At 42.6% G+C, this 24,199-nt stretch overlaps 2 protein-coding genes across 4 annotated transcripts in view; both read left to right on the top strand.

The window, feature by feature from the left end:
- The window catches only part of pum3 (pumilio RNA-binding family member 3), a 224,074-nt gene that overhangs the window by 64,691 nt on the left and 135,184 nt on the right, over nucleotides 1–24,199 (top strand). The window lies entirely within an intron of this gene.
- On the top strand, nucleotides 827–23,189 carry spp1 (secreted phosphoprotein 1). 2 transcript variants are annotated; one of them, XM_076029252.1, is made up of 7 exons: nucleotides 827–962; nucleotides 18,526–18,760; nucleotides 20,449–20,564; nucleotides 20,648–20,704; nucleotides 21,063–21,188; nucleotides 21,598–21,972; nucleotides 22,622–23,189. In XM_076029252.1, the coding sequence occupies exons 3-7, from the start codon at nucleotides 20,469–20,471 to the stop codon at nucleotides 23,015–23,017; spliced, it is 1,050 nt and encodes a 349-aa protein (XP_075885367.1). In that variant the 5' UTR covers nucleotides 827–962; nucleotides 18,526–18,760; nucleotides 20,449–20,468; the 3' UTR covers nucleotides 23,018–23,189. The 2 variants fall into 2 exon arrangements, with proteins under 2 accessions (XP_075885367.1, XP_075885366.1); XM_076029251.1 differs by having other exon boundaries at nucleotides 21,054–21,188.

Raw genomic sequence — 24,199 nt, 5'->3', positions numbered from 1 at the left:
TGATGAAATTGCACTCGTTGAGAATTATCTGTGAAGTGACGCCTAATGGAGCAGTTTTTGCTCAGTCAAGGAACTCTCGGCAGAAACTCGGCCACAATTTTCGCACTTGAGCTCCAAATTTGAATTTCTCGTTTTGACACATTTTCACACCTGCCTGAATGAACTGACGCAAAGCAACAGATATCACATCTAACATCAGTTCAGTTTTGCCCAAACAGGATTCTGTAGAAATCCATTAAAAAAATGACATGTCCAAAAATAGAACTCTCCGAAAACAAACAAAAGGAAAGAAAGCCACAGACGCACTGCACAATTCAGAGTTTCTTCTTCAAAGCGGAGATGCAACGTGCGCTTTTGTGCACGAAAGGGGGATGTTGCCGTTTCCCCTGTCGTGCCAAGAGGGCCGTCCCACGCGTCACCTCGCCTGCTCCCCGCCAACGCTTCTCGCAGAGAGGAACCGACGGCGCTATTATTATCGCCCTGACAGGAAGCTCGCTGAACCGCAGCGGCGGTCCGAGCAGACGAGTCTCTCTGTTGTGTATTCCTGCGACTCTGACTCACGTCTTCCCTGCGCCTGTGCAGCCGCTCTCTGGCCGCCTCGCTTTCTCTTTCCGCTCCGCCAGTTCCGAGAACACGGGGGCACGCGGCTCCGGCCGTCCCCTGTCAGCCCTCTGACTGTACACGAGTGGCGTACGTGACGTTAATTATTGGCTCTCGCTGCCACCCGCGCCCTCTGTTGTCCCGCCGTGCACATTGTTTGTTTATGCTTTGAGATAACAGTCGCCTTGGCTTCCGTAACACGAGCAATGCTTGAGGAAGACGAGACGATACTGAGCAGGCGCTGGGTTTATAGGTGTGATATCAACTGTACAGTAAACACAGTCCCTTTCTATTTCAAATGCGTAGGATGCTGTTCGGCGTCAGACTGGATACGGCAGATTCAGGGGTCAGGAGGTCATCTGGTAGGTTAAGTCCCTTTTTTCTTTATTTTTTTCTTTTTTTAGCAATTCCTCCAAAAAATGAATAGAGGAAACAATTTGTGTTTATTAATCATATGATGGTCCATTCCTTTTCTTGCCAGGGGAAAAAAAATAATATTTGATATATATTTGATAATGTTCTTCATGTTCTGCTATTGTTATACACAGCAGACAATCAAGTCTTGGGTTTGTGTTTGCTGGGATGAACATTTGTAAGAAATTGACTGGAAGGGACACAAAGCACTTTAAGTGCATCCAAGCAGGTACGTTGACAGCGTTCATCCAGTTAAAGTTGGGTGAAACCTAGTTCACTCTACAAATGTTCGAGATCACGTCAGAAGTGGATATGTTTTACATTTCAACGAGATAGATGTGTTATTTTAACAATAGATTCAAAGTCTTACAGTTTGTTTTTTTTACGCATACCGTATTTTTTACTTTTAAAGTATGCTGTTCTGCCAATGATGAAAACTGCACCGCCCCTTTAATAGTTTATTATTCATAAAGTGTTCACTAATCTAATGCATTTCCATTTTGTTGTATCAGTGTAAGATACTTTTTAAAAAGATCACATTTTAATGCGTGAAAATACACAGTAGACTTATGACATGGCTGTATTTTTATCATCATTTTGTGACGGCGATGCAGTCCTATAATAGGTTCTCCTTATAAATAAAGTTTCATTACGTCTGTCACGAGTTTAATGACTGTGTTTTCATAATTTATCAGTCATGGGTTAAAGTTAGGGTTGAACAGGCAAAACCTGATTCTACACAATGTTTTATAAAAGAATAATACAACTTTAACACATGTCTAATTGCTTGTACTGCGTAATTATTATTACCAAAAAAAAAAATGTCTCCAAACTCTTGAGACAAGGAAGTGAAAAAAAATATCCCTCAGTAAGTTGAACATGATTATGAAATACATTTATTTTTAAAGGCGGTGCAACTTTCGTCCTCGCTGAAAAAAAGTGCTAATTTGAAAAAAAACAAAAAACCAAAAACTTCATCATTCACATTTTGTAATATTTTGCTTCTTTGTGTAACAACATTTTCTCGGTAACATGATTTTTTCCCCCCTTTGCTATATGTGAACGCGCTCTTGTTATTAAAGTGGAACCAAAATAGGATGCTTCCCCCTGGCGACAGGAGGCATTTCCCCAGAAAGATACATTCACAACTACAAAGAAATGAAGAAAAATGTGACTACTCCATCTAGTGGTGGGTCTTAGGTTGGTTCCAGGAATCAGTACTCAGCACAAAACTTGTATTGGCTGCCTAATAACAAAAAAAATAAATAAATAATAAGGGTTAAGAGTGATTCTTAATCCAAACACTTTAAAGGTGCATAAATTGTTTGGTGAAGTCATATTGTAAATGTGTTCAAATCTGAAGCATTGACAGATAATGGAAGATAAGTGAGAGTGAAGAATGATTCCATCATGACAGAATTTATTATATATATATATGTATATATATATATATATATATATATATATATATATATATATGTATATATATATATATATATATATATATATATATATATATATATATATATATATATATATATATATATACATATATATATATATATAAAAACTGCTACATTAATAGGTACCACTTTATAATGAGGACACATTTTACACATATAAAGAAAATGCTTTTCTTAATAGATTTTCAATCACATCTACTATGTGCACATTGATTTTGCGGTCACACTTTATAAATGATGGATCAGGTTTTGGTCTAGCTTGATTGTAAGCAACTTCTAAAAGAGTTTAACTTTTCACGATGTCATGGGACGAGTCATTTTGTTGCATCTATTTCAGAAGTTTTTATCGTTACAATCCACCACCACAGCAGACAGACAGACAGACAGACAGACAAGGCACTCCTGCATCTCCTCAGGAGATTTGCAAGAGCTCTGCACAATTAAGTCCACTGAAGAAGAAGAAAGAAAGGCATGTGTGATTAGAAATAGCTTTTTCGTGGAAGGAGAACAACATTAAATGCGAGACACCCAATAAAAAAATCCACCGAGAAAAGGCAGCGTTTCCTCTAATAAAACCTTTAACGTGCTCAACTTGTGCCGTAAACGCCGCTGCAGCGTGACCGAAGTGTGCGAAGCCGCGCGCTTTTAATGCTCGGCGGGTCTCAACTGTAACTCAGCTGCATAAACAGCATTGTCTTTAATTGACAGACTGATGCGATGGAAAGTGTAGAACGGCCGGCTCGTAACAGAGGCTTATTAGCTCGTACAGATGCTGCTACCGTTACTCACAAGACTCACAACTTATTGTCAAGTGGAATGTGGCTATTTCTTTTTTGGGCCTTGATTTCACACAAACAACGTGACGGAAAGCCGAGACACGGCTCGAAGTAGTGGGACAGAAACTGCATATAGAATATGAGAATAAATTGTAACTGCCGTCTCCTTCCGAACACACAAACCATACAAACTCTTTGTGAGAGATTCTAGGTTGCTTTTGTTATATTTCCAGTAACGTGTCACCTACCAGTCATTAACACCTCCGCCACTGTTGTTGTACATCAAGCAACGTACCTCACTGGGAAACATCTCAATGCAACTTCTTGTACGCAACACGTTGCGATATAATTGGACCGTCTATTGTTCCTCTGCCACCGTTTACTTTGGCTTCATGGGAACGTGGATTCATGGCTTCTGACTTTGGTTTCTCTTATTATTAGCCTTTGGTTCTGGCTTATGTTTACACTGGCTGTGTTTTGGTAACTTGGCCTGGAAAATGTCAAGGGGAACACTTTGAGTGACTGCGGCTCATGAGACAATGTGTCATCTTTTTCTGTATTCATAGATGTAAAAAAAAAAAAGAAAAAGGAAGTTGGGCCTTTTTTTCTATATAGTTGCATTTTTTTTCAGAACAGTGAAAAATGACATCTAAATCTCGGAATATGGAGCCATGTGTCGCCACACTTTTGGAAGAGGAAACAATATGAAAGGTTAGGATTTTTTGTATTAGAATATGTACAGGTACCACCCAGAAAATTAGAATATCCTGAAAAGGTTGTTGTATTTCTGCAATTCAACTTAAAAGGTGAATGTGACATATTATATAAAGGAATAAGATAAGGTCTTGCAGCTTAAAAAAAAACCCCTCAAATTTTATAATAATTTTCTGAGTTTGTGAGTTTGTGGTTTTAATAAGTTGAAAATCTTCATCAGCAAAGTTACAACAAGGAACTGCTTGAGATGTCAATTTGCGTGGAATGGCTCAATAGAATTTGTTGCTTGCATCTTTTATGTTAAATTGCCAAAATAAAACAACTTTTACTTGATATTCTCATTTTTCGGGTAGCACCTGTATATCTTCAAGAAAACATGATGCACATTTCTTGAGACTTTATCCTTATCCTGAACCGTGTGACTACTGTGCTTGGATATCTTTATTTTGCACTAAAAAGGTTCAACAAACTTTTTGTATCTTCCTATTGTACGAAGCTATATGCGTTTGCATGTGTGTGTGTGTGCGTGTGTGCGTGTGTGCGCGTGTGTGTGTGTGCGTGCGCCCGCATGTGTGTAAACCACCCCTTCTTTTTACAGACATCCAAACCAAAACCGTAACTACTCCATGTTCACTGTCAAGGAATGGGGTTGTTGCAGGTCAGCGTGCCCCACTGTACTGCAGAGGCGGGGCTCCGGCCGGCTCCACCCAACTACACAGGATTGCCCATGTAAGGTCACTTCCTGTCCCCCCAAAAAAAGAGGGCCTTTTTCCCGGCCCTTCAAAACGAGGAGCGGCCGCCCGGCTCTGCAGCGCAGGACTCTGTAATTATTCCAGGTTTATCCGCAGAAGTCCAGAGCGGCGGAGCCACGCTGGTGTTGGTCCAGCTGCAGGGGAACCTCTCTGCCAAGCATGTTTGTAATTAGAGCCGAGACGCATGCGTGCCGTGTGTACATGTAATTACCAGTTCACACATGTAGAGGAGGGCCGTGTTTATACAAAGTATATGCTTACGCTTGCACATGTACGAGAATACACTTTTTACGTCTTCAGAGTATGGATACGGGTTCCAGTTCCATGGGTCTCAGTGAAACAGCGACGCGTCAGTGAAGCGGTCAGGTCGGACGTCGCGGGTGTTGGCATGCTGACATCACCTCGATCGGACTTTTTCGCGCAGTCAAAATTGTCGTAGTTTTAAATGATCGCTATTGTTGCGTTATCTTAATGGATCGACGGTACACTTGTTAAGTCACATGACATTCAAACAAATTGATATATTCAGCCAACGCCAGACCAGTCTACCTAGTAAATGTTTAGGGATGAAGGGAGGGTGTGGGCTCTGTGTTTCAAACAGCTGGAATACCAGTGACCAAACACAAAGCACATTCCATCCAGCTGATGTTGCAAACACGGCTGCCGTTTCTTTTGTTTTCTTTAATAACAAGGTATCCAAAATACAGTGCATCAAATGGCTTTGTTGGGATGGGGAAAAAAAATGTATCTTTGAGGGTTGAAGTAAGCTGATGGTTTTGGTTTGATGAAGTCTTGAAGTCTTTAATACAGCTTTCGTCATGCAATTTAAAAAAAAAAAAAAATCAAAAGTTTTTTATTTCTATTTTGATTAAAAAAAAAAAAAAAAAAAAAAAAAGATTCACCCAACAAACTTGGTGTATAAACACTGACACAGCTGACGATTGTGACTGGACGTAAATAGAGCCTGGTGGGAATACTGCATGCTGGCCAGTCATCAAAAGCACATTTTAGTGTCGTCATGGCGGTCACTGGTGGATGACAACGCATGTTTGCAAGCATGTGTCCGTCCCCCAGACTTTTTGTCAGTCCCACCTCCTAAACCAAGGGACAGTCCACAGACCAGCGCTGGGTAATTGCCATTACGGGAGAGTCAGTCTACAAACACTTCAGTGGTTTCACTCCCATTTCCAAGAACAGATGACTTTGCAGCAGACAGAGGTGAGGTCACCGTAGGTCCAAAACTACAGGAGATCAGGTTCAATTCAACCAGGCGTTGCCTCGCATCCTGCAGATATGCATGATTTGATTGAATGTAAATCTAAATGTATACAATTTAAAATGCATCAACAATCACTTTTGACCTGTTCCAATGAGTACATGCCTCATTACCTGGTTGCAGTGTCCTTTGTTTAAAACAACAACTCTGGTCCCAGGATTAGAGTGATCCTTTAAATGGGAAAAATAAAATAATATTAATAATATTAACGTACAAAACGCTATAAATGACCACCATTTGTTGTATGATTTATCTACTGAAGCGTAATCAAGAGTTCAGCTGTGCTTCCCATATATAACAAAAGGTTGTATTGGTTGGCAAATGGCAGGTCTTTAGAGGTGATATAGACATGGAGACGTGTCATTAGACTTCGAACACCTGGACACATCGCTTGTATTCCTGTGTTATGCCCCGTCCACACAATCCTAGGTGCGAAAGAAAGAACTATATATATAAATCAGAGGTAAGGCTTGCTTCAATTCATTTGTTTTTCTATCCAAGCAACAGGAAGGTCACGTTAGAGTCAGCGTCAAAGTAATTACAATGGAAAGATGCACTTTGCAGGATAAATGCGCCAATTAAAGATGGAGGCAAAATAAGAAAGAGTCGCGCAGGAAAACTGCTTCCCCGTCTAACTTCAGACCGAAGTCTATACCACACTGGCTTGTTGAGTCTTTGCATCCACTATTTAGAACGTTTCTGAGGTCTGTTGGAGGTCAGTGGCAGGTCTGCAGACACCAAGCCCGTTGGTTCGGCCAGCTGTTTTTCAGGATGACACATTCTGATGATGAAGTGTTCAGAGGCTCTCTGTGGCCACAACACAAATTCTTTCTGGACGTATGAGATTATTGCTGTTGTTTTTCCCTCAACCACGCCATGCAATTTATAATGCATAGGGTCTACGTAACCACCAAACACATGTGGGTGCTCAGGGCTTCACGGTTCAATGTACAGTTTGCTCGAACTTGAAAGGCTCAACACAATTGTGGGGATTTTCCAAAATACCGCAAAATATACAAAGTTGGAAATAAATACATAAATGTGTCAATAAAGGGGTGGTTCAGCACATAGGATTTCCAAGTTAGCCAGTTTGCTATTTAGCATAGAATAGAATAGAATAACTTTATTCTGGAGATCAATAATATTTAATAATTAAAAAAAAAAAAAAAAAAAAAGAAGAAGTTAAAAGCAAAAGTGACAATGACTTGAGTGATCTGAGAACGTGCAACTCTTCCTATAAAACATCAGTTTGGCATCAGTTTGTGTTTTTTCTCAGGCTGACGTGAACATTGACACATGCGGGACAATGAGGAAGAGCCAGCAGCTGGAAGAGTGCGGCACAGACACAGACTAAACCGAGATGTTGTGGTGGAGAATCAGACCTGGATTGGCACCAAACTCTGCATGTCACTTGTCCACAGGAATAATCTGTGTATAAGCAACAGCATAACACCTACAGAGCTCTTTGACGTCACGGTGAAATGACCAGCTTAATTATAGCAACAGCAGGGAGGTTTCTTTTGCTGAAAAAACACCAGGAAACAAATTTGTCTCTCCCAGTTCAGTTCAGACATAACAAAAACAAAACAGATGACAATATAAACGCCAGCAGAAGTCTAGTTTTCATCCTCTTCTTCCTGGATGGTAACACACTGACAGTCATGCCTACTCACTTTGGTTTCTGAGGAATAGCTTCCAGCTGATGTGATGCTTTGGTTTGAAATTCTCCTGCAGTGGATTCCCAGCAGGGTCCTGAACTGCCAGCAGCTAAACCTCCTCTATTGAAAGTAGAAGCAAACTAGTAGCTTTTACAGTTTTAATGAATTAACAAAGTCATTGGATAAGCAATGTCATGGGGAAATGATGCATCAGTAAAGTTGGCGAGTTTCAGATAACTGAAACCACTGAATACAACTCAACATGTGCGTTGGATTTGTGATTTACCAAAGGTCAACGCTAAGAAATCCTAATTTTCTGTGTATGATCTCAGATATAATCTGTGTTGTTGTCGTGTTTGCCATGTTAGAAATACCCATGTGCCTCACCTCACCCGGGTCAGATTTACAACAGATGTGACACGCAAACCATGTTTAGTTAAAACAAATTGGTGGGGTCAAGGTCAGGTGGAGGTCTCCTGCAAATATAATAATTGGGCAGAAATGACTTCAGAACAGCAAATGAGAATGTTTGAGGGCCAGATGTTTACAGGAACCAGGGCATGACAGAGTTAGTCTATGCACAGCTTGTAATCAACACAGGTCCATAGGCTTTGAGACGATGAAGTATTTTCTTTTTGCGGTAATGTCGAGACATTTATGGCAGTCCACTAATTGCATAAGGCAAAGCACTGGATGCCATCCAGTGGGAAAAATTGCCAACATGGCTGACTAACGCTGACTGGAAATGCCAGCAGGCTGCATAATATGGTGAGACAACAGCAGTTCGCCGCCTCATAACTGAACCGACACCAGACTGACAAGAAGGTGAAGGTGAAGGTGACAGATTGCCTAATGCAACTTGATCAGGTGCAACAGCCACTCGCCTTTCAATGGTTGCCCTACTCTGGTACCATCCACACGTCCAAATGTGGAATCTTCTGGTTTTCGGAACAGGAAGTTCAAGATGGCGACCATGACTATGTCGACAAGTACTGATACCTTGACCTAAAAAGTCGGCTCAATGCATTTATTTTGTTGCTTTTCTGTCAAGGTCAGTGATTTTCATGAAACACAGCACTGGTAAAATAGAAAGTAGAGTTTCCACAATAACAACACTGGTTTTGTGGTAGGCTTGGTGAACAATAGAGTGCTACCACATTAGCTGCCACAGTGGGGCCTGTTGTATGACACACCAGCCTTGTTGTCAAGGCACCAGAGCAAATTTTTATATATAACTAGGTCACAGAAATGCATATTTACAAGTGGCACCGTGGTACCCGAAAGTGCACCTCCATAAAGCAAATCCTCAAAGATGAAATATCAGCAGTTGGCCATCAGGGCCAGCAAGCCTTTTCCCATATTTCCCTATAAATATGACAATAAAGTTATTCTCCATAGTTTGTTTTCGTCGTGTCACAATATCCAGTTGGTTGTGCTGCATCCACTGTTGTACATTATAGCAGAGTTTTTATCCAATCACATCTCAGCTAGCTTGTGTTGTCAGACACATCTGCCCAAGGCCTGCAGAGTCAACATTGCAGGCTCCTGTGCGCTGTAAGTGAACAGACACAGTCAATTGCGATAGCCAATCAGATTTCAAGTCTGCCACGCCATGGGCCGGCTTAAAAAGAACAACCCAATTTGTACTGCATATTGAAATGTTTTAGTACAAAGGCCGAAACATTCAGTAAACACTTACTAGCATTGTGATGCAATGAACAAGTGAGTAAGAAAGCATTGAGAAACAGTTTTCTTGGCAGTACAACTGAACAATGTGCGTTTTGGCAGCGGCGTGGAGCCCACTGCAGTGTGTAGCCGACCACACCAATATTTCCACCCAACAACCGTGGCGTATGCTTTCGTACACACAGCGCTAACAAGCACATACCATTCTGCCAAGACCAGTGACAGGAATAGAGTTGGCCGTTGTGTTTCCACTCCTCCCCGCTGAACAAAAATTACACGAGAGCTTTCAATTTTCAACCTTTATCATTTGGAGCAAGGATCGGAGCACGTGATTGAGCTCTAGTGTTGTGTTTGTCATAGACCCTCAGCCTGTTACAATAGCATATATGAACTCGTTCAAACTAAAAGAAAAACAAGCCAAAACAACCCCTGAAGGAAGTCTCAGTCCAGTAAACATCAAAAAATAAAAGAAACAGCAGACTGTACACGCATGGTACACGTTTTGCACGTCGTGATAATACAGTTTGTCTACCTGAAACCTGTGAATCTGCACTCTTCTCACTCATCAGGCGGCATAACAAGAGACCTTTGCACCAAAATGTTCAAGTCCCAATAAAATGTTTTTTACAGGGAAACAAATGCATGAAAAAGTTATGTCAGTTATTTCACCCTCCAAGTAGTGTGGTTAAATGTTTGTTTAGACTTAATATCCAAACACAGGATTAGCTCCTGGATCACATCCCATTTAATATAATCCCAGTCAGCCTGCAGTAAGTTTAACAGCTCAGAGGCGGGTGTGAGCTGGAAATAATAGCTGCAGGGCTGTTAATGAGTGACAAACAAACTCATAACTGACTTATATGCACTGAACGTAATGGTGGGGTTCCTTGCTAATGAGTAACATATGCTAATGTACAAATTGCTAATAAATCCATACAGTGCTCTTAATCCTTGCAAAGAAGTGGAAAGAGACATAATACCCAAAGAGGAGGAGGCAAACATCATATAGCCTTCAGATAAGCTGGTGTATAGTGTTTACAAGGGGAGGTGGTTGACATAAAACCTATAAGTCCAAGAACTTTAGCTGAAGTGTGGGGTCAATACCTGATGCTAGAAAATATAACGTTTATATAACAGTTTGGACACACCTCTTTCTTCTTTATCTTGACCGCTTCCTACACTGTAGATGCACACTGAAGACATCACGTATATGAGCAAGATATGTGGATTAATGTGGCAAAAGAAAAACACGTTAAATACCTAAATATGCTGTGTCATATATATTTCATATGAAGGGTGGCTATTCTAGATCATCTAAAACATAAAACTTGTTTGAGTTATTTCATACTTTTCTGTTGAATACATATTCCATGTGTTCATTCATGGTTTTGATGCCTTGAGTGACCACCTGCAATGTAAATAGTCCTGAAAATGAAAGAAAAACCATTCAATTAGTAGTACGTGGCCAAACCTTTGACTGGGAGTGTATACAAGCAACAGCGACGTCCCTTTCCCAGTGTCATTGAACTTTACATCATTGGGTGCTGTTTTAACCCTCTTTATTTCTCCACTTTCACGCAAAAGCTCACACAAACGTACACCGACAGCTCAGATTTTTCCCCTGGCTAAATGAGACAGGGGGCCGTTGGGGAAATGTTGTTAGAGAACCACCCTGAGCTCCCAACACAGACAGGAAGCTTGACGTATGTCTCAGGCCTGTAATTCCAGCGCTGCTCTGTGTCTCTGTACATGAACTCTGACGTGTATACCGGTGTAATGACATAGGGAGTGTCTATTTAAATGTTCGCCTATAGCCAGGGTCAACTTTCTCTGCGATTCTGAAGAGCTTCCTGTGTGGCCTCTTCAAACAGGCTGTGTGTTTTCTCTGGCAGGGCTACAGCAGGAGGTTCGAAATCAAAGGAGAAGCTTTGGTTATCCACACATGGGAAAAGATCCCATGTGTGGACATGGTTGAGTAAACTACATCACAATTAAAAAGAAAACAGGTTGTCATCGACATATAGTGGTGTAGTGCAACCCTGTTTATAAAAGAAATAAGACATTTTAAACTTTTGATAGGTGGACCATCGTTAATATAGTAATCAAGAAAATCACAGCAGTTGGTAAATTATGTTTTTTTTTAATCTGTTTATTTATTTCTAAACAAGCTGACAAGTTACATAATCTTTCTTGAGGTCTGTATGAAGCTCAGGGAATACATGTTTTTCCGGCTGGAATGTGAAGCCACGTCCCAACTCCTTCAACTGCGTCTCTGCGTGAGAATTTGCAGTGAACTGGGTTAGTTTTAGATAGTAGTTGCCTAACTTAAGATCTTACGTTAGAGTTTGACTGATAAGTGCGGCACCAAGTAACATTAGGTTACAGCACCGTGTTTTCGGACTGCGTGTCAACAGCTGGAATTGGATAAAAGTCAGCGGCCTGGTTTCAGGGCTCGTCTATGGCAGAAGAGAGCATCTGTAATTACCGACAGACAGCCTGCAGTAATTTGAGAGTAAAATGTGAAAGCAAAGAAAAACTACAATCTGCATGAGCACACAGACGACATGGTTATGATGATATATGCCTATATATAAATGAAAGAATAATGCTCTTTTTTTTTTAAAGATCTACAGATCTACAAATCCAGAGCTGATCAAGGAAGTAATGAGGCTACTTGGTTGTTATGCTTTGTTTATTATCTTAAACCAGGCATTAACAGCTGCGTTTCCATGCATGACATGTACACAAATGTGAAAATAGTTGGGGTTTTGTTGTAGTTTTCGCCCTTTGACTTTGAACGTTTACAACGGAATCCCAAGCTGATTCTGTTTAGAGGAGCCAGTGCGATTGTGAATGGTGGTTTGTCTTCCTGTGAGCGGCCCTGTGATGAAGTGGCTGTGACCCCACTCGCACCCGGCGACGGCAGGGATGGCCTCCGTCAACACCTGGGACCCTGAGTGCAGGAGAAGCGGCAATGGAAAATGAAATGAAAGGAAAAAAAGAAAAGAAATATCTTGACCCACACCTACTGAGCCACAGAAGTGGAAGGTGCATCCCTGGGCATCCTGCAGAGAACGAGACCTCCACTCGATGCCTGGTGTTGCTGTTCTCATCAAGCGATGAATAAACCAACAGCGGGACTTTGAAGTGAAGATGTGAGATGTGGGCCGAGATGGCGGCACTTATTTATAATTGAGCAGCACCGTTACGAATGAGCTGCAACTGTGTGATTCATTTTTTAGAGAAACTTGTGAACACGTCAGACACGGATCCTAAAATATCTTTTAGAAATGTTTTCTGCACGTCTGCAGAGGATAGTTTGTACTTTCAGCCTTCAGTTGCCTGTTTTTCTACCAATCTTTATTTTGGTAGGACGCAGACACCCATAACTAAAGAAAAAAAATTCATGTAAGGAATGTTGGGACGTGAATAGTTTAGTTAGGACACATTAATGAATGAATCTGAATATATAAGAGAAATAAAGAGAAATTGACAGTTTTCATTCCTTCATAGTCGCAGTAGCTACACAGCAAAAGTTTGGCATCTTGGCTTTCCTGTACTTCTGTACTTCTGCATTCGCAGTAATGTCACTTCCCATCATGCCTCTGTCCCTCACATGATGAGTCAGAACGCATTAGCCAATCAGGACGAGCCATGCTGTGAAATCACGCTCAGAATGAAGTCTTTTCTGGCCTCTTCAACATTATTTTTCGAAACGTTAAAAAGTCCACGATTTTAAATATTCAATAGAAAGATATATTATGAACTGTGTTTCAGGTCAGAGGCGACCTGACAACTGTTCAACCTGTCAAATGTTTCTTTGTTTTGTTTGTTTCAACCGGTAATTTCCTTCTCAGATAAACCAAACAGCCGTCATCTTTCCCAACATAACAGTCAGCCTGGCGGCCCTGAGAACAATCTGGCATTATTCACCACCACCACCACCACCACCACCATCACCACCACTGCCATTATGGCAAAACTGGTCACCGCTAAAAGCTTATTCTCCAACATGGACTGTTGCGCTGTTGTCAAATTTTAGAGTGTTTTAATGCAGGGTGCTCATCTACAGTCAAATAGGGATGCTAGATAATAGCAGAGTCCAGATAAGAACCAGCATGAACGTGTTCTTAGTGATTCTTGCTTTCACGTGCGATGCTAGCTCTGGTCTGCTGGGATAAATTTAGTGTGCGTTGCGCCACGTCATCACCTTTTGTTTGACTTCCACACGGAGACACTAGCTGCCCTTCCATGACCCCTAGAATTGCCCAAAACTAAATATTGCAATAAAAAAAAAAACAACTGGTGATGGAAACAACTCAACTTGGAAAAAGCTCTCAAATGTGGCTGAAAGGTTTTGACGCTCCCATGAGGAGGTTTTCCCACACGTATCCATATAGAGGATTATCGCAAAAGTGTCATGGAAAGACTTTTTTTTCACATTTACACGTCAGCGGACTTGACGTACGGGGTCACGTTCAGTTCAGTTCACTGACCAGTGAAAATGGCCAGTTATGTTTGGACGGAGGAGGAGAATGAATATCTTTTACAAGTCATCAAAGAGTAAAATATAACAACCATTGTGGACAGCAAACCAACGCAAGCAAACAAAAGCAAACGTAATTCTCGTCAATTCTCGCGGCACGAGATTTCACCAGAATAACGCTTAATGCGCTTCACACCATTCAATGGAAACACCCGCAAATCGTGATTGTACTAATTTTAGAAATCACTTTTATTTTGAGAAACACTAATGGAAACACAGCTAAAGGAGGCATTCCAATATCAGCGTCGCTCTTTAGCCTTCAAACATTTAGCATCCTGCTACCCTGCGTCGAGCCAAAAGGGTTTCAACTGCTAAATCTGGGTAGTGTTTCTCCTTACGTTTCTTGTGTCATTAAACACGACGGTTGTGGGTGTGTGGGCATGTGTGTCTGTGTGCGTTTGTGCGTGTTTATGTGTGATGACATGGAATTTTTTACCGCTGCTTAACGAGACGGAGGTCAAACCCGATACAGGAAGTGAATCGTCTGCCTGTCACGGTGGAAACTGGAGGTAGCGGCCTAAAATACCGCAGAAGCGAGCGAGTGTGTGTGTGTGTGTGTGTGTGGAAAGAAAGAAAGAAAGAAGCAGCAACTTTATTTTTCTCGTTTGACCACAAGCTCTTTGTGTCCACCGGCCGTCTTATTGGCTATTTTATATTTCACCGCCGAGCAAAACAGCGTCTGGTTTCTCCATCCATTTTCTCGGACATCAGTCGAGCCGAGCTGTTTATTGTGTTTTCCAGGGTTTTTTTTCTCGGTTCATTGGTATGAACTCTAATAACGTGAACTTGCCCCCAGTCTCTGTGGATAGAAGTGATGCTGCTGCTGTTGTGTTAAGACAGAAAATGAGGCCACAACCTCGTGCATTTCACAATATTTCTCTATTTCCGGCCTCAACAACCAACCGCAGCTTGTCCAGACTGTGTTGGTGGAAGACGCTATGTTGATGCAGAAAAAAAATCCAGACTGGCATCAGTTTCGCCATCTCTCTCCTCTCACTCTGTACACAGACTCAGTTGGTTCAACTGGTGTTGCAGTCAAGACGGCACCAACCAAGACCGAGACATTATCAAGACTAGAGAGCATCCAGACCAAGACCCGACAAAGACTTTACATATCAAAGAAAAACAACCAGAAAACAGAAAAAAATGACCAGTATCTCGAAAAAAAATTGCAATTTTTTTTTGTTTGTTTTGTTAAACCTTCATACACATTTGACCTCCCACCACCCCAAGCAACTCTGGTTCATTTATTCTTCCAATTTGAAAGGCTCATTGAGAACCTTGGAGTTCCAGACCAGTCTGCATCTCCTGTTATGTTCTCATTGCCACTTTTTGCTGTTTGCAGAGCCGGTTTGCTGTTGTTAATTCTAATTCAGTCTATTTTGTGTTTTCATTTCACACCTTTTATTTGTGACTGTTTATGTATTTAACACCCTGCCTAATGCTGCTTTGGCGCGGAGGGCAACATTCAGAATGAGAGGCGGGAAGCTATATAAATATATATATATATATATATATATATATATATATATATATATATATATATATATGCCGTGAGTAACGTGTGATGCAATTTATTCAGAATAAAATATAAACAGAAAGGGAATCAGAATGAGGAGTCAGGGTCTCAGCAGTCATACTGTAGATCAACCAAACGAGCCTCGAGGTCCTTGTTCTGCAGTGATCCGACTACAAAGGCAGTCTGGGGTCACTGGATGTGCAGCGCGACTCTCCTACGGTGATTCACCACCAGCATTCCTTGCTGTTTTTCTTTCCTGAACAAGGATGAAAAGTTGGATTTGAGAGGCTCTAATTGCAAGCTTGCGGCCGTGGGGCCCCTGAACTCATCACGCCGTCAGTTTAGCGCGTCTGCGCCACCGGAGGGATGACAGAGTTACTGTAATGACTGTCAGCAGCATTCAGCACCAGCGGCGTTGACAGACTGACTGCGTTTGTCTCCTTAAATGTCATCTGTTCCAAACCTGAGGCTTTAAAAATCATACCAAATTGCTATTTTTGCATTAATGAAATTGAAGCGTGTGTCTAATCAGAGCACTGGATTCTTTCTTGAAGGTATAATTATTACCACCTATCCGACTGTTTTGGGTTCATCAGCAGCGTTGCCATAGCAGTGACTGCCAGGATGGAGTTCTAGGGTCTGATGACGTCAGCGAAAGCTGTAGAACTACACATCAACCTCAGTTATGGCTGCGTTTCCATTGCAGTTTTTTTTTTCAAAATAAAAGCGATATTTCTAAAATTAAATTAAAAGTACAATTGCGATTTGCAGGTGTTTCTATTGAATGGTGTGAAGCGCATAAGCCAAGATTCTGGTCAGATCTCGTCCCACAAGACTGCACCGTGAGGAGGATGGAGGGACAAAACATTTTGCAATGAATCTGTATTTCCATGTTGTTTGCTGTCCAGAATGGTTGTTCTACTTTTCTCTTTGATTACTTGTTAAAATATATTCCGTCTCCTCCTCCGTCCAATCATAATGCGCCATTTTCACCGGTCAGTGCACAAGAGCCTACAAAATGTCTTTTGTAGGCTACTCTCTAAAACTATCTCAGCTTTCGTCCCGCCAACGTTTGAAACAAAAGTTAGTTGGCGTGCAAATGTTTTGCACGCGACAACTAACGAAGAAATGTAGAAATCAGACGCAGTAGCTACAGGGGTGCAGCCACGCTGCTCCTCTTCACCGCTTGTCTGGTTTCAGATCGTAAATCTGGAGCAAACTGCAAGCGTGTGTGTCCGTAATGTGGCAACGTATATCTCCCAACTGTGTGTCAGACGTGTGCACACTCAGACTGTCTCAGACTCCTAATGAGCCAATTAAGTTTACGACGCCTGGGTCGCAGCGATGCTCAGTGTGAATTACACGGGAATTTAGAGAATGCATATCTGTCTGGATGTAAACCTGCCAACAAGCCATTCGCCAGCGTTATGCAACACCATCAAAGCTCTGGCATATATGGCTAGCAGTCAACAGTTTGGACTCAACCTATGAATTTAATGTCTTTTCTATCATTCTCATGACTATTGACGTTGCAGTTTCTCACTGAGGGCATCAAAACTACATACGAACACACATGGAATTACGGAGTCAAATGACTCAAACATGTTTTATTTTGAAATTCTTCCAAATAGTTTAAGTTTTGACTTCTTCCCACTCCTTTTTGAACATGTTTGTATTGTGTTTTTTTTTTTTTTTTGTGAATTGCTGTATTTTTTTTCTCTCTTTTGATGTTCAAAATAAATTGAGATCAAATCAAAAATCGCCCACCTTTCATAAAAAGCATATTTAGAGTTATTGAACCTGTTTTTCTTTGCTGCATAATGACATACATCTTGCTCATATATTTGATGTCTTCAGTATCTATCTGCAGAGTAGAAAGTTGTTTAGAGACAATATTGCATTAGATAGTGTGTCCAAAGTTTTGACTGGTAGTGCAGTCAAAACCAATATTTCAAGGGCTGAGTCATATGCAGACTGTCATCACATGATTTTGCTTTCAGATTATTTTTAGGGCAATGACATTTGAAGTACACAGTCATGCAGCGTCTACATTTCTGTTGAACACGATCCGCAGTTATTCTTTTAAACTGTGTGTCAACAGTCCGAGACGTCAATGAAAAATGTTTTTGACTGATGTCCGAAAAATGTTGTCCAATATGTGCACTGTCTGACAAATGTGTTGCTTTATTTGTTTGTCTGAGTAAATCAGCGTTTCCATGCAATAACTTGCAGAGACATTTCTAGAATTTCTAGCTGATTTCATTGGTCCCCTTCAAAAACTACTTGGAAGGATCAACTCATGTTCAGTGTTGGCTAATCAACACAATCTATGGCACAGGTCCGTTAAACTTTATAATCCGGCCTGGAAATGATATCAATAGTGAATAAGTCATAAAATAGCTGTATTTTATCCATTTTTTTTCAGTGTTTTAGGAGTCATTTCAATAAAGAGCTAAAAACTGCGAGGCTTCAAAGACACTGATTTTGTTGCAACTTTGCGTTTGTTCATTTTCAATTGAGATTGAAAGTGTACTAATTCACCGTGATGGGAGCACTTTCTGTTCAATGTTCAGCTGCCTCACTCAGTGTGCGATGACGGTGGTTCCTCCGCAGCGTCTCAACATTCACACGTAGCGCAGCGAGACACAAAAACAAACTCACTCACTTTCTCTCACACCATTCTGACACAATGGAGATCAAGGGGGGAAAAAAATCCTTCCCCCGGTTCAACAGATTATAGAAAGTCTGTCTGCCCTGTCAGACAAATTTACAATTATCCTGGCCGACCTCAGACGGATGAGTTCCTCCTGTCTGTGAGGAAGCTGATTCACCGTCATCCCGCTGCCGCCGCCGCCGCCTCTATATACTGCTGGGGCTTTTTTCCCCAAGAGCTTGTCACTACACGTTCTAAAATTAACTTTGTACTGTACTCTAGTTGTGTATGTGTGTGTGTGTGTTTGTGCAAAGTAAATGCAAAAACAAAATTAAAAAAGAAAATCAGTCATGATTGTATACGTCTGCGTGTCTTTATCCATATGTTTCCTGTGTGTGTGTGTGTGTGTGTGTGTGTGTGTGTGTGTGTGTCTTTGTGTGTGCCCCCACGCCGCCACAACAACCACAGGAAGAGTGGGAGAGTGGAGAGTCAGACCACAGTAGCGTTTCAGCCGGCAGCTGATTGGCTGCTGCCAGAGGCATGGAGGGTTTATAAGGCGAATGGGAGCCTCTGTTCCAGCAGCACCAGCAACAATATCCAGTGGAAGGACGACCAGGGAAACCCGGCGGGGAGATAAAGCCACGACCGTCTGCTCCTGCTTCCAAATCAGCAACCGAAGAAACGTCCCGGAGCTCCGAACAAGGTCAGAACATCAGAGTGTCTGTTTGCGCTTTGCCAATGCAGTGATTGCTTGAGGTTTCTCTGCAGCTCTGCCACTGGGGTGAGAGACTGGAGGGCTGGTCACTGGTTACTGGTTATCTTTTATTCCAGTTGGTTTAACTCTCTTCAAAACCAAACTTCAGCACTTCAGAACCCCGTCGTATTTGAGGTGCAGAGCATCGTCACATCCATTAGGATTTGATGAACAGCATGTAGCCAAAAGTATGTGGACACCTGCCTGACTTTAAGGTTGAAGTCACAGTAGTTAACCCACCAGGTTCATCCCTGGACACTGGGTTCCAGCCAGGTTTCTTGTCTTTGGTGTGATCGACTCTCTACCACCGAGCTGGCTGAGATTTTAAGGGTCGTCTTGTCTCTGCTCCCAACTGTTGAACCTGTTGAATTTCTAAAGAACAAACAAAAAAGAAAAACAATGCTGTCAATACGGCAGCAGCAGTGGCAGACGGCTACAAGGCAAAAATATTGTGGCTATTTTATCCCTTCGAACGTCACTTACTGACTTGACATTGTTTTCGCAGTAGTGCAATGTGCTACACTGATAGTTGCAGCCATTTTTAAACCTTCAATCTGACTCTTCAAATGCAAAAGTCTGCACTCAGCAGACTCCCATGGAAGTCACGGGACGCTTCGGTTCTCCTGCACAAACCGAGCTGCGTCTCGCAGCTAATTACAAGGTCTTTTTAAAGACTTTATGGGGGTGGATGGCTGCCTGTGATTGGCCAGAGTGGCTGCGTTTGATGGCTGATTAGTGTCTCTCGATCTCGCACAGAGGCGCAGACACGCAACGCTGGAAAAGTGCATTTCAGAAAGAAAAAATAAATTGCAACACTGCCAATTTGGTTCCCACGGTTGCGCATCCAAGCCTTAAACTTAGCCAAGCTCCACCAAACGAAACTGACCGCGGAGATTTTCTGCAAGGAATTTGCAACAGGCTCGCAGGAAGGAGATTTTATACATATACATAAGTGTATGGTTTTTTTTTTTTTAGAAAAAGAAAAAGAATCAAGACCCACCAAAATAAGCAAAAAAACCCAATATTGTGAGTGTCGTGGCGCTGCAGCACTGTGGCTTTCCAGTTATAACCTTGTGAATTACATAGTATGAGAAGAGTCCGTTATTAACTCCCAAAGGACATCAGAAGGAGCTGGAAGAGAGCAAAAGTGAAGGTTAAAACTTTCCTTCACTAGACAGTGGGAGAGCTTTCACTCATAAACAGAAAAAAAAAAAAAAATTCTTAAGCATTGAAAACACACGTACCTGCCCAACATTTCCAAATAGAAAATGAGTCAATTAGGAATTCCCTTGTTTGAATCACTTCGATTCCTTCTTGAATCGTCATCAAGCTTCATTGCCAATAAAACACGGCGGTGAGATTTTCTCTCCCTGATGACAGAGAAACTGAATGTGTCCGGACAAAGTTTGTCTGTAATTATGGACTTAATGGCTTCCTGTGACACAACGAGGCTTCAGCAAGAGTTTTAGTCAGAGGGCAACTGAGGCAATGCCTCCATTTTTAGGAAGGATTTATTGCAGGATTTATTGGTGTAGCTTGCACACTGTGCACTGGTGAAGTTCAGGCTCCCAGTGGAGGAGCAGTTTGTGCAGAAGAAGCACGTTTGACCGTGTTGCCCTCCTCTCTCCCACATCCAGGCACTGCGCTGTGACTCAAGATGAAAGTGGCCGTTGTCTTCGTTTTGCTCTTCGCCACGGTCCTCTGCCGGCCAGCGGGAAACCCCACCGACAGCTCGGAGAGCTCGGAGGAAGTGGTGGGTATTTGGGTGGAGAGAGTGATGGAGGAAGAAAGAGATGTTCACGCTTCATGATGTCGCTTGGTTTTGTGCCCAAACAGAGACGGCCGGCAGCGCCTGTCTACAGGAAACAGCTGATCGCAGTTCCTCTGAACAAGGTAAAACTGCATTGACATTTCAAAGAATCAGCTCCTCCTTGACGTAATTGTTGTGGAGTATTTCTTTTTTTTCTGACAGCTTTTTCCTTTTACTCCATACTTTTCTACAAAAATATCTCGACTTTTTGCTTCTTACAATGGAAAAACTTGCAAGTTACTTTTTGGGTTTGAAGGTGTAGAGTATTTTCTACACAAGTATCCACTTTTGCCACCTCCGGAGGTCAGCTTGAATATTTGGAACTACTTTGAAGGAGGAGATCACCTCTCTTTGCATTCCACCACAGTTTCCCGTAGACCAAACAAAATGTGAAAAGAAGTGGCTAATTTATTTTTGTGGGTTTGCCCGCAGAACACCGAGGCCGTGCCTGCTGCTGCTGTTGGCTCAGATGAGAGCTCAGAGGCTTCAGACAGCGTCGCAACCACCGACACGACCTCCGTCGACAGCAATGACAGCGACGACGACGACGACGACACTGAGGAGAGCGTGAGTGAACCTAAACTGGTGACAGCAGTAGCAGACCATGAACAGTAAAGTGTTGTGGAAGACCTGAGGCCTCAGTTTTAAATACACATTCAAAATATTAATTCACCTCACACTTAAAAAAACTTTAGAAAAGATATTCACCTCTAATTTTCAACATTAGCTGCATTTCCATGACCCCTAGAATTGCACAAAAAAAAAAGTATGGCAATAAAAACTGCTGATGGAAACAGCTCAACTTGGAAAAAGCTCTCAGATATGACTAAAAGTTTTTGACGCTTTCATGAGGTGGTTTTTCCACACGTATCCATATAGAAGTATATCTAATATGAAATTCCTAATTGGACAGAGGGAATGATGGGCGTACTCCTAGTTGGGTCATTTTCCTAACATCCCCGCTGTGTGTCAACAGGAGACTGAGGAGGATGATGACGATGACGACTCCAGCGACAGCTCTGATTCTGACGAATCCTCCACCGCTGCCCCCACCACCCAGAGCCCCGCCGTCGACCCCGCCGTCGACACCGAGGCGCCCGTGGACGAGACCACCGTGGAACCCACCCCCGAGTCCATCGAGCCCACCATCGTCATCGACCCCAACACGGGACGCGGGGACAGCCTGGGCGGCTACCCCAGCGACTACAAGTCCGTCGTCTACGTAGAGGACAAGAGCTACCACAAGGTTCCCGTCCCCTACAAGTCCTACGAGTACATCGGCAAGAGCACGGGCTACGACATGAAGTACGACAACGAGGTGGAGAAGTCTCCACAGGCGTACAAATCGCAGGTCAGTCGGCACTGGCAGACTCGGTAGAGCTGGTAGTTGTTGTCAAGACGGCACCAACCGAGACCAATACATTGTCAAGACTAGAGAGTATCGAGATTGACACTAGCTGGTAGTCTCGTTCCATCATCTCACTGTCACAAACCAGTCACAACTATCCACGAAAAATCGATACAAACATATAAATAGCTAAAAAGTGTTATTAAAACTAGTGGTAGAACCATTTGGTCATTGTTACAACCATAACATTTGAAACCCAAAAGTGTCTCCATTCACCCCAACACCACTTGCCTACTCCCTCTCCTCCCCGTCTTCCCCGATTGCTTGAGGGACAAAAGATTCTACATACCTGGTTGTTGTTGAGCAACTAAGTGACTGCAGTCATGCTGGAAGCATCTGGTCAGAGTTCTCACCACAGAGTCCTGCTTTAGTCCCAACACAGTGCCCACCTTCTCCATGATCATACACACGGTATAGAACAGCACACGAGCCGTCACAGGGTTGTGAAACATGCTTGGTGCAGGTGTTAAATGAAGCCAACCAACCTGCAGGAAGTAGGAGTCTGTGTGATCATGGGGATGACCAATATATTGATAGACTGCAATACTCCTGAATGAGAAGACAACCCATCAAATTGTACCAACCTCTGCAGGTCCCTTCCGACCTCCTGGAGGAGGACACTAGCACCCCCGAGGTGGAGAGCCAAGGCCTGGACGCCTCCTCCAGCACTCAGGACCAAGACGCCAGCGCTCGCCAGGCCTCGCTGCCGGCGGAGGCCGACAGCGCGAGCAGCAGCGACGCCACCACCAGCGAAAGCGAGAGCTCCAGCAACCCTGAGGAGGAGGAGGAGAGCAGCAGCGCCGCCAGCGAGAGCGCCAGCGCCAGCCTGGAGGACGAGGAGGCCCAGAGCAGCGAGGAGGCCGCCGCCGCCACGCCCGGAGCCGCTGACAGTGACTCAGACGAGAGCGACAGCGCTGAGAGCGACTCGGATGAACAGGGAGCGATTGACGCCGCCACTGACATGCCAGTGGTGATTACAGCCAAATAAAACCCCCACTGTCCAAAGTAAAAAGAAAAAAAAAGACCCCGCAAAGCCACTTCCCACCACTAGGGCCAAAACAGGAACTGCCAATCAAACATGCTGAGTAATTCTCCCTCAATTAAAACGCTTTTTCCTCTTGGCTGTATTTAATTGAATCAATAACTCATGTGCTGCTGTAGTAAGATGTCTGATCCTACAGGGGAGCCAAAAAAAAAAAAATTAGACTCTCTGTGTTTCTGTGGAATTAACGCAAGTCCGATTAGCGCAGCGTTTTCTGCCGCAAAATCCCTTTGTGAATCTGGCCCGTAGCGAAGTCGCCTTAACTGCTACCTGCAAACAGGAGGTTAACTCGGCTCATGAACTTTGCCCTCTCTATTGCGTGAGGGTAACTCAAATTTGAAGAATAGTGTCTGGATATTTGCAGTAGCACAACGTCGCCTTTTATTATCAACAAAGACAGAGCTGCGTCGTAATTGTGCTCGTTAAGCAACACAACATATTCCACTGTTTTTATGAATAAAGCTCTGCACACGCTGCCAGTGCAACTCAGCTTTGTTAGCTTGCTAGTGTTCAGCCTGCTGGTGTAGAAGCAGAAGTAGTAGAAGGGTGTAAACAGGGTTCAAACAGGAACAAATAAACATGAATACCAGTAACAGTCTAATCAATTTGCACAGTCCTTCCAACACTACATGGTGTTTTGTCTCGTGTTGTTTACTGTAATGTATCATATTGTACCATTTCTTGAAAAATGAATAAACTTTTTCATAAAAGAAAATGCCGACTGTTGACTTGATGAGAGAAAGACGCCTGTCTGATACACTGCATACGGAAAAGGAGGAATAACAAACAGTTAAAGAATGAGCCTCATATTTTCTCATATCAAAGACCTACATTTTGCCTAAGGTAAAATATTTTTAACAGTAACTACTGAGGAGGCAAATTAACAAAAGAAGAAATACAATGGGAAGTCTCAGCAGCCAATGGGCGCCAGGGGTGCAGGGATGCAAGGTAAGTTGGCATAGAAATTATTGTTATCCAAGAACCATATATCATAAGAATTGAATATGACATGAGGCAAATGGTTTTGCAGTCAAGGGCTTCGTCACAAGGGAAGGGAGTTAAGAGCCAAACACAACTGCAGGAGTGGAGAACAGAAAACTTTTTATTCCTAATCATAAACCAAACATA

Source organism: Nelusetta ayraudi, unplaced genomic scaffold, assembly GCF_046127955.1.
Source record: "Nelusetta ayraudi isolate G7.1 ecotype Tasmania unplaced genomic scaffold, CSIRO-AGI_Nayr_v1 ptg000026l, whole genome shotgun sequence".
Taxonomy (NCBI): Eukaryota; Metazoa; Chordata; class Actinopteri; order Tetraodontiformes; family Monacanthidae; genus Nelusetta; species Nelusetta ayraudi.
This window is presented reverse-complemented; position numbering and strand designations above follow the sequence as displayed.

Excerpts from the sequence above, each read along its gene's own strand:
- spp1 (XM_076029251.1), top strand. The coding sequence starts at position 20,469 with ATGAAAGTGGCCGTTGTCTTCGTTTTGCTCTTCGCCACGGTCCTCTGC. Across the intron at positions 20,705-21,053 it reads TCGCAGTTCCTCTGAACAAG|AACACCGAGGCCGTGCCTGC; the intron begins GTAAAACTGCAT and ends GTTTGCCCGCAG. Across the intron at positions 21,189-21,597 it reads ACGACGACACTGAGGAGAGC|GAGACTGAGGAGGATGATGA; the intron begins GTGAGTGAACCT and ends GTGTGTCAACAG.